The 13,452-nt window shown below is 33.1% G+C and overlaps 1 protein-coding gene across 25 annotated transcripts in view; it reads left to right on the top strand.

Moving 5' to 3' along the window:
- Positions 1–13,452, top strand: part of Gphn (gephyrin) — a 531,921-nt gene that overhangs the window by 395,051 nt on the left and 123,418 nt on the right. For all 25 annotated transcript variants that reach the window (XM_063241465.1, XM_063241478.1, XM_063241474.1 and 22 more), the window contains one exon: positions 4,375–4,417. In XM_063241465.1, the coding sequence (XP_063097535.1) occupies positions 4,375–4,417 (43 nt within the window). The remainder of the gene's footprint in view (positions 1–4,374; positions 4,418–13,452) is intronic.

Below are 13,452 nucleotides of genomic sequence, written 5' to 3'. Positions count from 1 at the left end.
TCTGACCAACTTTTCAGAATTTTCCCATATCAGACATACTATGTATCATTTATAAGATAAAGAATATGAATTAGCCTGGTGAGCAGCAAAATAGACCCATTTTGTGAATCCTAATTTGTGTTAACCTAAAATCAAATGTAACCTTCATTTTAATATTTATGCATCTTTATATTGTTATGAACTTATCCTTAACATGAGTTTGATTTTGTTTCTCTTCTCCCTTACTTCTGTAAAATGCAGAAGGAAAGGAGTATTTGTTATTCACATATTTACACCCCCACTAACTGGTGTTACACATCTGGCTTCCACTGGAGAGCCCCTGACATCCCAGGGAACGGTGATCAAAATTCCACACATTAGCTTCAAGCTGGGGGCTCGTAGCTACTACAGCATTGAAAGGGAATCTTTTCCTGGCTTCTTTAAAATAAGCATGGTGATGGGATGGTTTAAGGGAAGAACACCTCTCAAATCACATGACCACTGCTGTGCTTCCGTGTGTCCTGCTTTCTTCATAACAGCTTGGCACTACATTCTTTCCCTGTATCTTAGTGGGCTTGTGTGTGTGGATGAGTGGGGTGGGGATGTGGGAAGGTAAATGGATGGTGGTATATATGCATGCATCTTTCACCATTACAGTGTGCCTTCCCTTATATGTCACAAATGATAGCCACATTAAATCTGTGTCCTGAGAGATTGGGCCGTCTCTCCCTTTTGGTGTGAGATTTATATGTTTTGGTGTGTTTGATGTTTACACTCTCAGTTATTCTTCATGTTGCATTAAATATAAGTTGAAATGTTCTCCCATAAGAGTTAGCTTTTCATGTTGGGCTGAAAAATTCTTCATTTCTGTGTAGCAATTCATGTTATTATAACCTATGGCTTTCAATTGTACCTCCCATAATGAAGAGCTGACTTTAAACACTGTGCTATTCTTGTTATGACCTAAACATAAGGTAAGTGATTTCTCTAACTGTATCTAAAGATTATAATTGTTTCGTAAAATTGCTCAGCTTTTTAAAGGCATTTTCACTTTTGTTCCATACCATTTATTTTATGCTTTTCCCTCCTTTTGTTTTCTATCTCATATCTTAATGGGCAATGTGATCTTCAGCAAAAATTATACATGTAAACACATCTTGAAATGAATAACTTGATGTTTCAAAGCAATCTTAATTGGTAAATGAGTAATTGTTTTCAATAAGTCTGTTATGTTTTTCATTTCCTCCATTGACTTTAATATATTATTTATATGTATTATTTTAGTTTTGATTCCAAATGAAAGTAAAATTATTTGTCAGTACCATAAAGTCAGTCATATGTTAATTGTAGTAAAATAACATGACCCAATAGGATAAAGAGGGTAGATAATCTGATATTATGCCCTTCATTTAATCTTGCATTTTAATCCCTGACAAGTTTTATATTACCTCAAAATCTGTTTATTTTGTTTCTCAGACATTTTTTTCCCACTGAGTAATGCCAGGTAACAAAGAAAAAAGAAAACAAACCATAAAACTTGAAACAACTTATTGTATCTTCTTTATATGTGAGAACAATCTTATTCTTTCAATTCCATTACATTGTGAGTTAGATAAAAAATGTTTATACTGAGATTTTATTAAATTAAATAAAAATTCTAAATATGAATGGTTCCATTGCACAAAAGAAACACCATTCACTGTATACATAAGTAGTAAATAAAATTTTTTTAAAAATTATTTTCCTTAGTGTTGTAAATATATATATTCAGGATCACTAAAATAAGGAAAATCTCATAATCATTCATTTTAAAAGTGGTTTCCCTCAAATCTGGTTCAAATAGCCATTGTAACAAAGATAAGAAAACTGGTTTTATCACTGTTGGCAATGTGCAAACCTTGATAAACTCTCCTATGCAGGGAATTGAATTGCTTTTATCATGCCATTGTCTCTTCCAAAGCTGTTTGAAGTATTATTCTAAACCAGATATCACAATTCTTTCTTAAATTCATGTTATGAATGATTTTCTTGTTAATTTCTTTAGCCAGCTAGGGAAGGAGAGAGGATTTTTCATTGTTTGGATTTGATTTTTGTTTTTTGTTTTATTTTTTAGCCAACTAGTTCTTCACCACCATTACCATTATATACATTATCTAATGTATATAATAGACATTATATAAATCTATTGAAACATTTTATGAGACAATTTAAACTACTCATCTGAACTGCTCTGTTCATTAAAGATTTCTTGTTTCTATCCATACACTAGCTCCACTCTAGATTGGAAGGGCTTAAAGATGAACTCTGGAGGAGTAGAGGCTACGACTTAAGAGTAACTATTACTGATCAAAGGAGCTACTTTTCCATTCGCAAAATTGGTTTGCGCTATGGGTTTGGGCTCCTTCTGTTTCACATCTTGTTGAAGACTTTCTTGACTTCCATTTGACTTCTTTGGACTGTTTTTGTCTTGCAACATTTTCCTTTCTTTTCCCTCTCACCCAAATTTTTCTCTCACACTTGTAGCTTTCTCTTGTGTCCTTTGAATCACTTTTTAGAATGTAGTTTCTTTCTTTATTAAATTTGTCTGTTAATGTGTTTCTTTTCTTCTTTAAGACTATAGTAGTATAACTTATTTTCATTCCATAGTATGCCAACTTTCTTATTTATTTTGTAGCAAGTTCATTAGTCATTCTTACCCTCTTGGTATGAAATTTTAATAAGAAATTGTAGAACATCCTCCATTTGTACACTGTTCCCTTCTATAAGCTCAGTTTTCTTTTTCTATACCTAGATTTGTTCCCTGAACCTGTCCCTTTTCCTTATTCTCATGTCTTCCCATATTGTTTTCTTTAAGCGATCATTAATTTATTTCCCATTTGGCCCAGAATTGTTCTTTAATCAGACTTCAAAGCAAAACAACATAAGAATTTTATATTGCAGATTAGCTTCTTCATTCTAGTGTATTTAAAACTAGTTGAACAATCTGAGCCAAAAGAGAATAACTTTAACATTTGAAATTATTTTTCCTCTTGTTTTTCTTTTTGGGGTATGTGTGTGTGCGGTCCTACCCCCTGTCTGTGTGTTTGTGGCATTTTTTATTGTTGTTTATTTAAACATTAACAATTGTTTTTTTCAGGAAAGGACAACCATAACCACCCTAAGTTACAACATTCCTTTCATAAGTTGTTTCATACAACTGTAGATTGTGTTAAGCTATAGAAATTAACCTGTATGTATATATATTTATATATTTCCATTTGGGGCAAGCTGCTGTGGAGTGGGAAGAAGAGGTGTGGAACTTAAATATATTTATATCTAAAATTAACAATGCCATCCACCATGGCCCTTGAATACAAGTTTTACACCTTTAGAAGAATGATCCACTTTGACCTAAATATTTGAGTCAGATAATAATGGTTTCTGATTGATAAATTATGTATACACCTAACAAGTGGTTAATAAAGTTCAATTTGATTTCCAGCAAAGTAAATTTCATAACCAATATAATTATAGTAAATTAACTATAATCAAATTACAAAGGTTATTAGAAGTAATAGAAAATACTATATATAAGAGTTTATTTCCTCTCAATAGCATATGTGTACTACTAAAAAATGACTAATGAAATGTTAGGTTACAAGTTTATTACTTGAATTTTATTATTATTCTAGTTAAAACATATGCTAAATTATTTCTGATTAAGGTTGGGTATTTACAAGTGAATATGCAATAACTTGAAATTTTTTGTTTATAATCATCTCTTAATATCCGTGGAGAATTGGTTTAAAGATCCTGTGGATATCAAAATCCACAGATCCTCAAATCCATTGTGTAAAATGGCAAAGTATTTACATATAACTTCTATATATCGTCCCTTATATTTAAATCATCTCTAGCTTACTTGTAATACCTTATACACTATAAATGCTGTATAAATGATTGCGGCATTGCAATGACTCCCCCCAACAATATAGATGCAAGGGTTTTGCTGTTGTTTTGTTTTGTGTTTTTCTAATTCATAGTTTTTCAAATTCATGGATAAGTGTGAAGGACCAACAGTAGTGATTTCAGACACGATTGGGCTCATTCAGGGTGGTATGGCCATAGACAACAGTACTGATTTCAAATACACATGAATAAAAATTTTCTTTTATTTCTGTCCAATTTATGATACTATGTCCATAATTTTTTCAAAAATTCAGTTTTTTCTAAGTAAGGAAAGTATGAATTAAAATATATATGAAACAAGAATAATGCATTTTTACTAGCATGTTATGACATCTGAGATTTATAAAATCTCTGCTCCAATACCTCAGGAGCTTGCCCATTAAATATGTGTATCTGGCTATTTGTATTAAGAACCCTCAATTACTGAGTTTATGCTTTTCTCTGCAGGTCCAGTCCAGGTGCAGCAGCAAGGAAAACATTCTCAGAGCAAGTAAGTATTTCGTCATTTTAGGTAAGCTACTGAGCCTAGAGACTGTGAGTCAACAGAAAGTAGAGCTAAAATGACATTTTGATGAAATAAAGAAGAATAATGTGGAAGTTTTATATTAAGAATATTAATATTAGGATTTTTAACCTAAAAATATTGGTGTTAATATATAAATGTTTCCCTTATTGCTTTGCAAGCAAAGTTTTAATGCCTTCTTGATAGGGTAGAAATGAGCTCCTTTATGACCCAGGCCCCCTATAACTGCCACAAAGTTTTATGTATGTGAAGGTACATCTAATCTTTTTGTGACTATGAATATTGAAAGATTGTACCTTCAACAAGTAGACTGAGTTTTAGAACATAACACTCTGACCCAAGGATGAAAATCCTTTGGTTTCATCTTTCATAGTATGAACTTTAAAGTCATTTCACTCTGTATATGATGTGTTATATTGCATATTACTCATTTTCCCATTTTATCAAAATAAATTCCAAACTACTTATTACTTATCCATATCCTTAAAATTGTATCATATGGAATGCTTTCCCCTTAAAGTTTTATGATCATAAGGGAGAGTGTCATATAAATGCTAATTATTTTGTTATTTGTCATTTAATAACTTAGTGACATATTCCTATGTTCTTCCTGATCTCTATCAAGAGAATTACAAGTGGGACATATTATAATGATTCTACTGAAAACCCATACCGCTGGGGATTTTAGTAAATGGACTGATTTGTTCCTGGTAGAATGTCAGTAGTTGTTAACATCAAAAAGTAATTGATGAATTTCAGATAGGTAAAATCTATGTTTTATTTTCTTTGGTATAAATTTTTCCCACTTCTACCTTCTAAATCAGTTAACTTAGCTCAGAACCATTGGCACATTGCAATAGTTTGCCCAAGACATATGTATTAGATAAAAGAAGAACTTACCTTAGATGTCTAAAGCTCGACGTTCAATCCTTAGCACTGTGAAAGGTATACACACAAACAAACATACTAACAGACAGGTATACTTTAACAGGTTTCTGTTTCATTTGACTAATACATGCATCTGAGGGAGGCTCTTCAGTAAGGAGGTATAAAATCCTATAATCCCTACTGAGACCTAAGATGGAGAAATGTAAGGGTCAGTGATATGATAATTTCCATCTATTGTTGTTCCTGAAATGATGATCGGTTACTGATACAGATTATGGTAATTAAGAACAAAAATTATTTCGTAATTAAGACATTCTTTGAATGCTTTTTCACTTCTGACATGGATTATTGTGTGGTTAGAACCTTCTTTTAGTTATTCTCTTACTGACTTGTTGGGTAATAATCAACTTGAATGGATACTATGATGACCAAGTTTTATTGATCCTGTTTTCTTATGATGAAATGGTTCTATAGATGTTCCTTATCATGACTTATATCATAGTTTTGTGACTTATGTAAGTTTATAGTCTTTCCCATCAATACCATGTTTTAGACTGTTTTAGACTGTTTTGTTTTGTTGGTACCAGGTATCAAACTCATGACCTCGTTCTTACTAGGCAAGCCCTTTAGACTGTTTTATCTTGCTTTTTTTTCTTTGCTGCTTACTATATTGAGGTTATATAGAACCTATTAACAATTCACCTTTCTTTCTTTGAACTCATACGCCCTTTTTCCATCCCAGTCCCCACATGTATACTATCCATTCCCTTGTTTTCCTAGAAAGTTCTTACTTATCATTTGACTTAGTTCAGGTATGATTCCTCTGAGTTCTCTGCAATCAAGATGATTAATCCTTCTTGCATACCCCTATTGTTCCTTCTACTTTAATTATTTATTATATTAACTGTTCTCAAGGAAAACGTTTCCAAAATGTAGGTAGCATAAAGAAAACCATAATGAACTTCTTTTTAATGTGTATAAAAATATAATACAATATGTCTGGATTCTAAAGAAAGAAAAATGGTTAGAACTTAGTAGAGCTTATCTAAATTGTCCAAGGAAGAGGTAGCTTTGATTACTTTGTCAAAGGGAAAAGTAACATTCCTTTGATTCTTTAAACCTATCATCAAAACAACTCATAAAGTTTCAACAAACTCTCAGTGTCAGAGTCTCAGGAAGGAACAAAGTCAGAATGTATGTTGGATCTAAAACCTATCTTTTCATAGAACAGTTGATTAAAATTGGATAAGAATCATGATATAATCTTTTAGGACTGATGGACATAGTAGGACAAGAAGTCTATAAAGTCTTTGTACATAAACTATTTAAAAGATGATGCTTGTTCCATAATTTCTAGGATAAACACTGAGATTCTTTACAACTTCTGTCTTCAAGGGAAGCATTTTCTAGTATTGTAAAGTTGCTTTGATTTTTTAAAAAAGACAATAGAATAGTGTTACTATGTTAAGGAAGATAGTGAACTATATAGTTACAGGTGGTTTCGGGTATGCGGGATTCCTAATGGTTGTTCTTCAGCCTTTGCTGGAAGATAGACCACTAATATCTGGGAATGTGATCAAACTTCTACCCCTACTTAATAGTATATCAGCTTTCTAGAAGAAGTATTTCAAGTGTCAAGGATTCCAGTTTATTATTGTTGCATATTCATTTATTGATTCAATGAGACAGCAGCTATACATCAGCACTTAGAATTCAGTTATACTACCCACATATCAAAAGACTTACTACCACAGATTATGATCTTTTTCTTAGGAACCACTAGTATCTAAATCAAACCGAGATAATAGATATCAACCCCAATATAAGAATAAGGATTAGAATAACAAAATATAAAAATAGAGTAAGATAAGGGGTCATTGGCCAAATTACTCAATTTTATGGTTGATTTCCTGAATCTTTTTAGCAATCTTAAAGATCCCATAGAAGGCTAACAGAGATATAAAAACATTCCTACCTTAAAGCAGCATATGAGTACCACATTATTCCTTACGAGGTCAGTTTTGTATCTAAAACCAGTGAGCCACTGCTTTCCTAATCTAATGAGGCTTTCACGTGAAGAGTTCTTAGGCTTGCTGGCAATATCTAAATCACCTATTCTTCCCTGAATCAAAGCATGTGAAATCCTCCCTGCTTCTTAGGACATTTTGATAGTAAAAGCACAAATCCATAAATTTCTTTGGGTATTTGCCATCTTAACAATATTAAGTCTTGTAGTCAGCTGTCATTTACTCTTAGTATGAGGCACACTCTTACATAACAAGTATTTTTACATTTTCACAATATAATAGGCCAAAGCACATAAGTATCTGGTACTGGTTCCACTCCCAATCACAAAGTAATGTGTATATTTATTTCTGGAGAAACTTTTATCATAGAGCTCTCCGTGGCATTTTCTTATCTCAGAGGAGAAAATTGTTAAAGCTTGACACTAGCATGAACTACTATGCTGAGCTCTAAGTATTTATCCAAAACTGCTTCTCCACTAAGAATCCAAGGCCATTCAAGCCAAGCTGTGCCCCAGTCCCATAATAAGCTACCACACAGCCATCAGCAGAGGTCAGAAACCTGTGCCCATAGTGCACCTGACATCCTTACAGAGGACTTCATGTCATATCCATTTCCAAGCAGACCCCAGTAAAGAGATCTGAAGTTGAACATTTAAAAACATAGAGTTTAAGCTGTTTTCAATGCTTTCAAATTACTCTTTGAGTTCAAAGGCTTTTGTTTTGTTTTTATTGTTTGGGGGTTTTTTTGTACCAGGGATTAAACTCACAACCTGGTACTTGCCAGGCAGATGCTTAAACCACTAAGCTAAATCCTCGGCCCTCAAAGATTATTTTTGAGGGCTGGATATGTCCCTCAGTAGTAGAGTGCATATTTAACATGTATAAGGCCTTGGGTTTGATTCCTAGAACTACCCATAAAAGAGGTGGATGGTGTTTTTTAATTTCAGTAATGTTTTTAAATTGATACATAGTGATAGTATATATTTATGAAGTATAGTGAGTGTGACATTTCAGTGCATACATACAAGCATAAGATCAGATCAAGGGTAATTGGCATATATTTCACCTTGGGAGTTAAAAGATTTTTCTGTTTGATCCACTCTATGTTGATATTTAGTATTGCATCTTTTAATTCTATTTATCATATTATTCAGCTCTTGAATTTCTCTTTAGTTCTTTTTATTATTTCTGTCTCCTTATTGAACTTCTAGTTCTGTGTATTGTTTTTCTGATTTTATTATCTGTGTTCTCTTCCAGCTCACTAAGCTTCCTTAAAAGAATTGCTTTGTATTCTTTTTCAGGCAATGTATGAATTTCTATTTTGTGAGGATTAGTTACTGAAACATTTTTGTGTACTATAGAATCTCAAATTTCTTTGAAATTTTTTTCTTGCCTTGGACTGATACCTGCACATTTGATGAAACAGTCACCTCTTCCAGACTATACAGATTTGGTTTTGATAAGAAAGACCTTGTTTGGATGTGTGTGAGGGTGTGAGCTGGATAGGATGCAGCAATTCCAGCTCCAGTGAAGGCACAGAGGCATAGTCTTATCAATTGAAAACATCAGCAAAAATCTTTATTCTCAACATCCAGATCTGTAAGTGTCCACAGTAAAAGTAGTAAAAGATATTAAGGTCTTTAGTGTTAAACAATACTGATCTTTTTCTCCCATGTAGAATATTTTGGTTTTGAGGTTCCCTCTTAGCCCTGGATCAAGCTCACGGAGGCAATAGCATAAATATCTGATGTACAGTGGTTGTGGAGTGTCCATTCATCCAGATCTGGAACTCAAAGATACATGAAGAAACCTCAGCTTTGGGATCTTGATTTATGCTAGCACCAGTGCTTAGAACGTAGGTACCCCTGGGCAATGTTAGTAATGGTGTAATGGTTAGTAATAGTGTCTGAGGTGGATGCATTTTTTTACAAGTATTTCTGATCTGTTGTTCATTGAACCTTTAGTATCTGAGGTCCCAGTGTTTGTTTACAGCCATGAGATTGGGACCTGAAACACAAAGCTATAGAAGTTTTTAGGCAAGTTTTTCTGCTTGTACTGTAGCAGTGGTTCTGTTATCCTCGGCAGTAGTTTCTGAGCTAGTATCTAGGGCATATGTGGGAGTGGAGTGGACCATGAATCTGAGGCAGCACAACAAAATGGCTCTTCCTTGAAGGCACTGCTCCACTTTTAGGGAGACTAGAATAGTCATCCCTAATTTATAATTATTTTTAATTGTATAATAACTTTATCTTAGAGACATGTTTACTTGAAGACATTACTATCTTATTGGAAACATTTATGTATAATACTGTTCAGTAAGATAAATGTAAGATAAATACCATTCACTAAAAAGTCTTACTATAACTACTAAAAGAAAAATTTTAGATACATTGTCATTTCTCAGTATGTTTCCAGTACCCTACACAGATGCTCAAGCTCATTTCATAAAATATTTGCAAAAAAAAACTTTGAACTTGTTCCTATATACTTTAAATCATCTGTATCTTATAATAATATAATAATATAAATGCTGTACAGTTTTTACTGTACAGAATAAGGACATGATGTGCTTGCCTTGGCAGCAAGTAATACACAGAATAAGGACAAGAAAAAGTTTGTGCATGCTCAATGTGGATGCATTTTTTACAAGTATTTCTGATCTATTGTTTATTGAACCTTTAGATGCCAAATATATGGACATTGGAGGATCAACTGTTGTAGTTTAGCTCCATTTCCTAAATTTCCATGACACTCTGCTTTTTGTAATTAATGTGTAAGTTTTTGGTAGTCTTATTCTAGTCAATGTAATGATATTTAGGTCCTGTATTCCCATGATCTTAACACTCCAGACACTGGTTTCAGAAAATAGAGTTAATGAAAAATTATAATGTACTGAAATTTTTCTATTAGTGATTCCATTGATTTCCTTCCCTTATTCCAATATTCCAGTATCCATGTTAAGTATCGGATAGCTGCTTTTTTTTTTTAATGTTACTGATTTAAAATACCCTTATGAAGCTTCTTGCTAGCATGGAGGCACACATCTGTAATCTCAACACTTGGAAGGTTGAGGCAGGAGGATCTCTGCTAGTTCAAGGCTATCTTGGGCTGCAAAATGAGTTCAAGACTAGCATGAACTGCATAAATTGTTTGGAAATACAAAATAAATAAAGCCTCCGATTCACTCTCCTACCATACTATCAGATATGATGATTAACTAGCGTAGGCTACAAAGTGAGTTCAAGGCCAGTCTAAACTATGTAAATTGTCAAAAAAAAAACACAAAATAAAAAAGCCTTTTACTGTACTACCATGCCATCAATTATGATGATTATTACCTATAATGAAGGCCCACTTCATTAAAATCTCTTGACATTTGAAACATTACAGGTCACAAACTTTCATTTTTATTCAGTAAAGCAATAAAACAATTTTAAATTACCTAAGATTTGTGATTCAGCAATCTTGTACCCTTAAATTATGATTCGTTGCCCATATTCAAGCTTATATATAATCAAAGCAAATGGTTACCTTTTTAGTATATTTTGAGATACACTGAAAAATCTACATACTTCTAATATCTTTTCTCACTAAATCATCTTATAAAAGATCATATTCCATAGAGTTAATCTATCTATACTCAAATCCTGGTTTATCTACATATTACCTGTATGAAATTTCATTAGTGATCAGTATCTCTGTACTTAAATTTCTTTATTTATAAAATAAGAATAATAAGACATTGTTGTAAACTAGTGTAAAGCTTGATACTTAATTATCAATAAGTGTTAGCCGCTGTTAGGTACTTTCTCATTCCTGGGACAGAATACCCAATGACAAGAAGTTAAAGGAGGAAAAGTTTGTAAAGATTTTAGTCCATAGTTAGCTGACTCCAACACAGGGTGGCATGACAGAAAAGAAACCGTCCATGGCGTGGCAGGCAGGAAGCAGCAAACAGTAAGCCACCTTTTCCCTCTTATTCCTTCTAAACTACAAACCTTTTGGGTGGTGCCACCTATACCCAGAGTGGACCATCCCATTATCTGTGCCCAAAAGTATGCTAAGCCATTCAGGAGACTAACTTAATACCATGTATCTTTAACCCAAGTATTACACACCATGATCCAGCCACCTCTGAAAAGCCCTACCTATAAGAACATGATGCTTTTGGGGGACATCTAGATATAAGTCATAACAGCAATTATTGTTATTACTACTAATATGTTTAATAATAATATTACTGTTATAATACCATTATTCTTTTCTTTCCTTTCCTTTCCTTTCCTTTCCTTTCCTTTCCTTTCTTGAGACAGGGATCTCATTATGATACCCAGGCTGATCTTGAACTCCTAGGCTCAAGCAATCTTCCCTCCTCAGCCTCCTAGTACCTTTACATATGTACTATCATCATTATTTAGAATGAAACTATATCTCCAAAAACCATGGAAATGTATTAATAATGTAGGAGGCTTTCTGTTACTTCCCAAATTTGAACAAGGTGCCCCCTTTGTCTTTTTTCTAGCACCTTTAGTTGTCTATTCCAATCCTACTTACAAAATAGTACTTTTATGCCTTCTTTACTATCTCCTTACACTTAACCCTAAGGTTTTTACAATACCTTATGTATTGTTCACTAATGCCATTCTTCAAATGTAGCCTCATGACTCTATGGGTTAGATAGATAAGTGAGTAAATAATGAAAGAAAGATCTTGGACAAGCAAGGAATACCAGACTACATGAATAAAAACCAGAGTAGAAATAGGGAACAATAGCAAAAACAATGTTTATTTAAAATATTATTTTTCTTAACTATTCCTTCTCTTTAATTCATTACATTTTCAATTTGATCCTTATCCCTTCATTTTTCTCACTACTGCAGCCCAGGTTCAAGACCTACTATTATCTTTTTTCTGGAGTACATTTTCAGACTTTCCAGTTTTGATCCTCTGTCTTTTAATGTACCCTACATATATAGGTTTTTAGTTCATTTCTTTGCATCTTGATTTTAGGAAACAAGAAGTTTTATCTTTTTATGGTCCCCAGAAAAGAGAATTTTGAACTAATCCTTAAATGTATGCTTCTAATTTATTTTTAGATTTTCTTTTCAGAAATTTTTTCTTAATTTTTTTTTACAACAACCAAATGCCTTATCTTCTTGATTGGCATTTAGTACAACAAACAACAGTTTATCATCACTCAAGTTATCTTTCTTTTTTAATAGTTTAGTTAATTAGTTAGCTAGTTAGTTAGTTTTTTTGAGACATAGTCTCTCTATGTAATTCAAGCTGGCCTCAAACTCACTGTGTAGCCCAGGCTGGCCTTGAACTCGCACAATTACCCTGCCTCAATCTCCAACTGCTGGGATTAAAGATGTAAATGCATCATCACTCAAGCATGACAATCTTTCTTTGCATAACTAAAAATAATTAACAGTTGACTCAAAAAATTTATTGAATTTTAGAAGCACTGTTCCTCTCAACTTTCTCATCAGCTAAAAAAAACCAACTTTAACCAGTTTTCTTTAATGTTTCTCTATATACTTTATTTATTGAGTTCTAATATTTTTGTTACTTTTTGATTTTTGCAACCCAATAATAATTCCCTAAGCAATATTTGCCTTCAATATAGTAAATTTGGTCTCACTTTTTTTCTTGGATTACAGTTTTATTTTATATAGAAAAATTGTATTATTCAATATTTCTGGTCCATCTCACCTTCTTTATTGTCAGTGTTATAGTAATACAGCCAAAAACATTGTCTCCAGATGGCGGAATAGGAAGTCCTGGCTCTCATTACCTCAAAAACACACCAGTTTAACACCAAGATATAGACCACAATATATCCATGAGAACTCCAGAAAGCAGGTAAGACATTGCGTTATTCCAGGCAGGCACAAAGCTGAGAACAACCACAATGAAATGGATAAGAAGAGCTGATTCGGGCTGGGGGTTTAGCTCAGCGACATAAGCGCCTGCCTGGCAAGCAGGCAGTCGTGAGTTCGATCCCTGGTACCGATAAAAAGGAAAAAGACGAAAAAAAAGAAGAGCTGATTCGCTTTACTTGTGATCTCCCCTTCCCCAAGCTGT

The sequence above is a fragment of the Cavia porcellus genome, unplaced genomic scaffold, assembly GCF_034190915.1.
Source record: "Cavia porcellus strain 051 isolate PalLab524CR breed Dunkin Hartley unplaced genomic scaffold, mCavPor4.1 scaffold_31, whole genome shotgun sequence".
In the NCBI taxonomy this organism is placed as follows: domain Eukaryota; kingdom Metazoa; phylum Chordata; class Mammalia; order Rodentia; family Caviidae; genus Cavia; species Cavia porcellus.
Note: the sequence above shows the minus strand (reverse complement) of the source record. Positions and strands in the feature narration are given on the sequence as shown.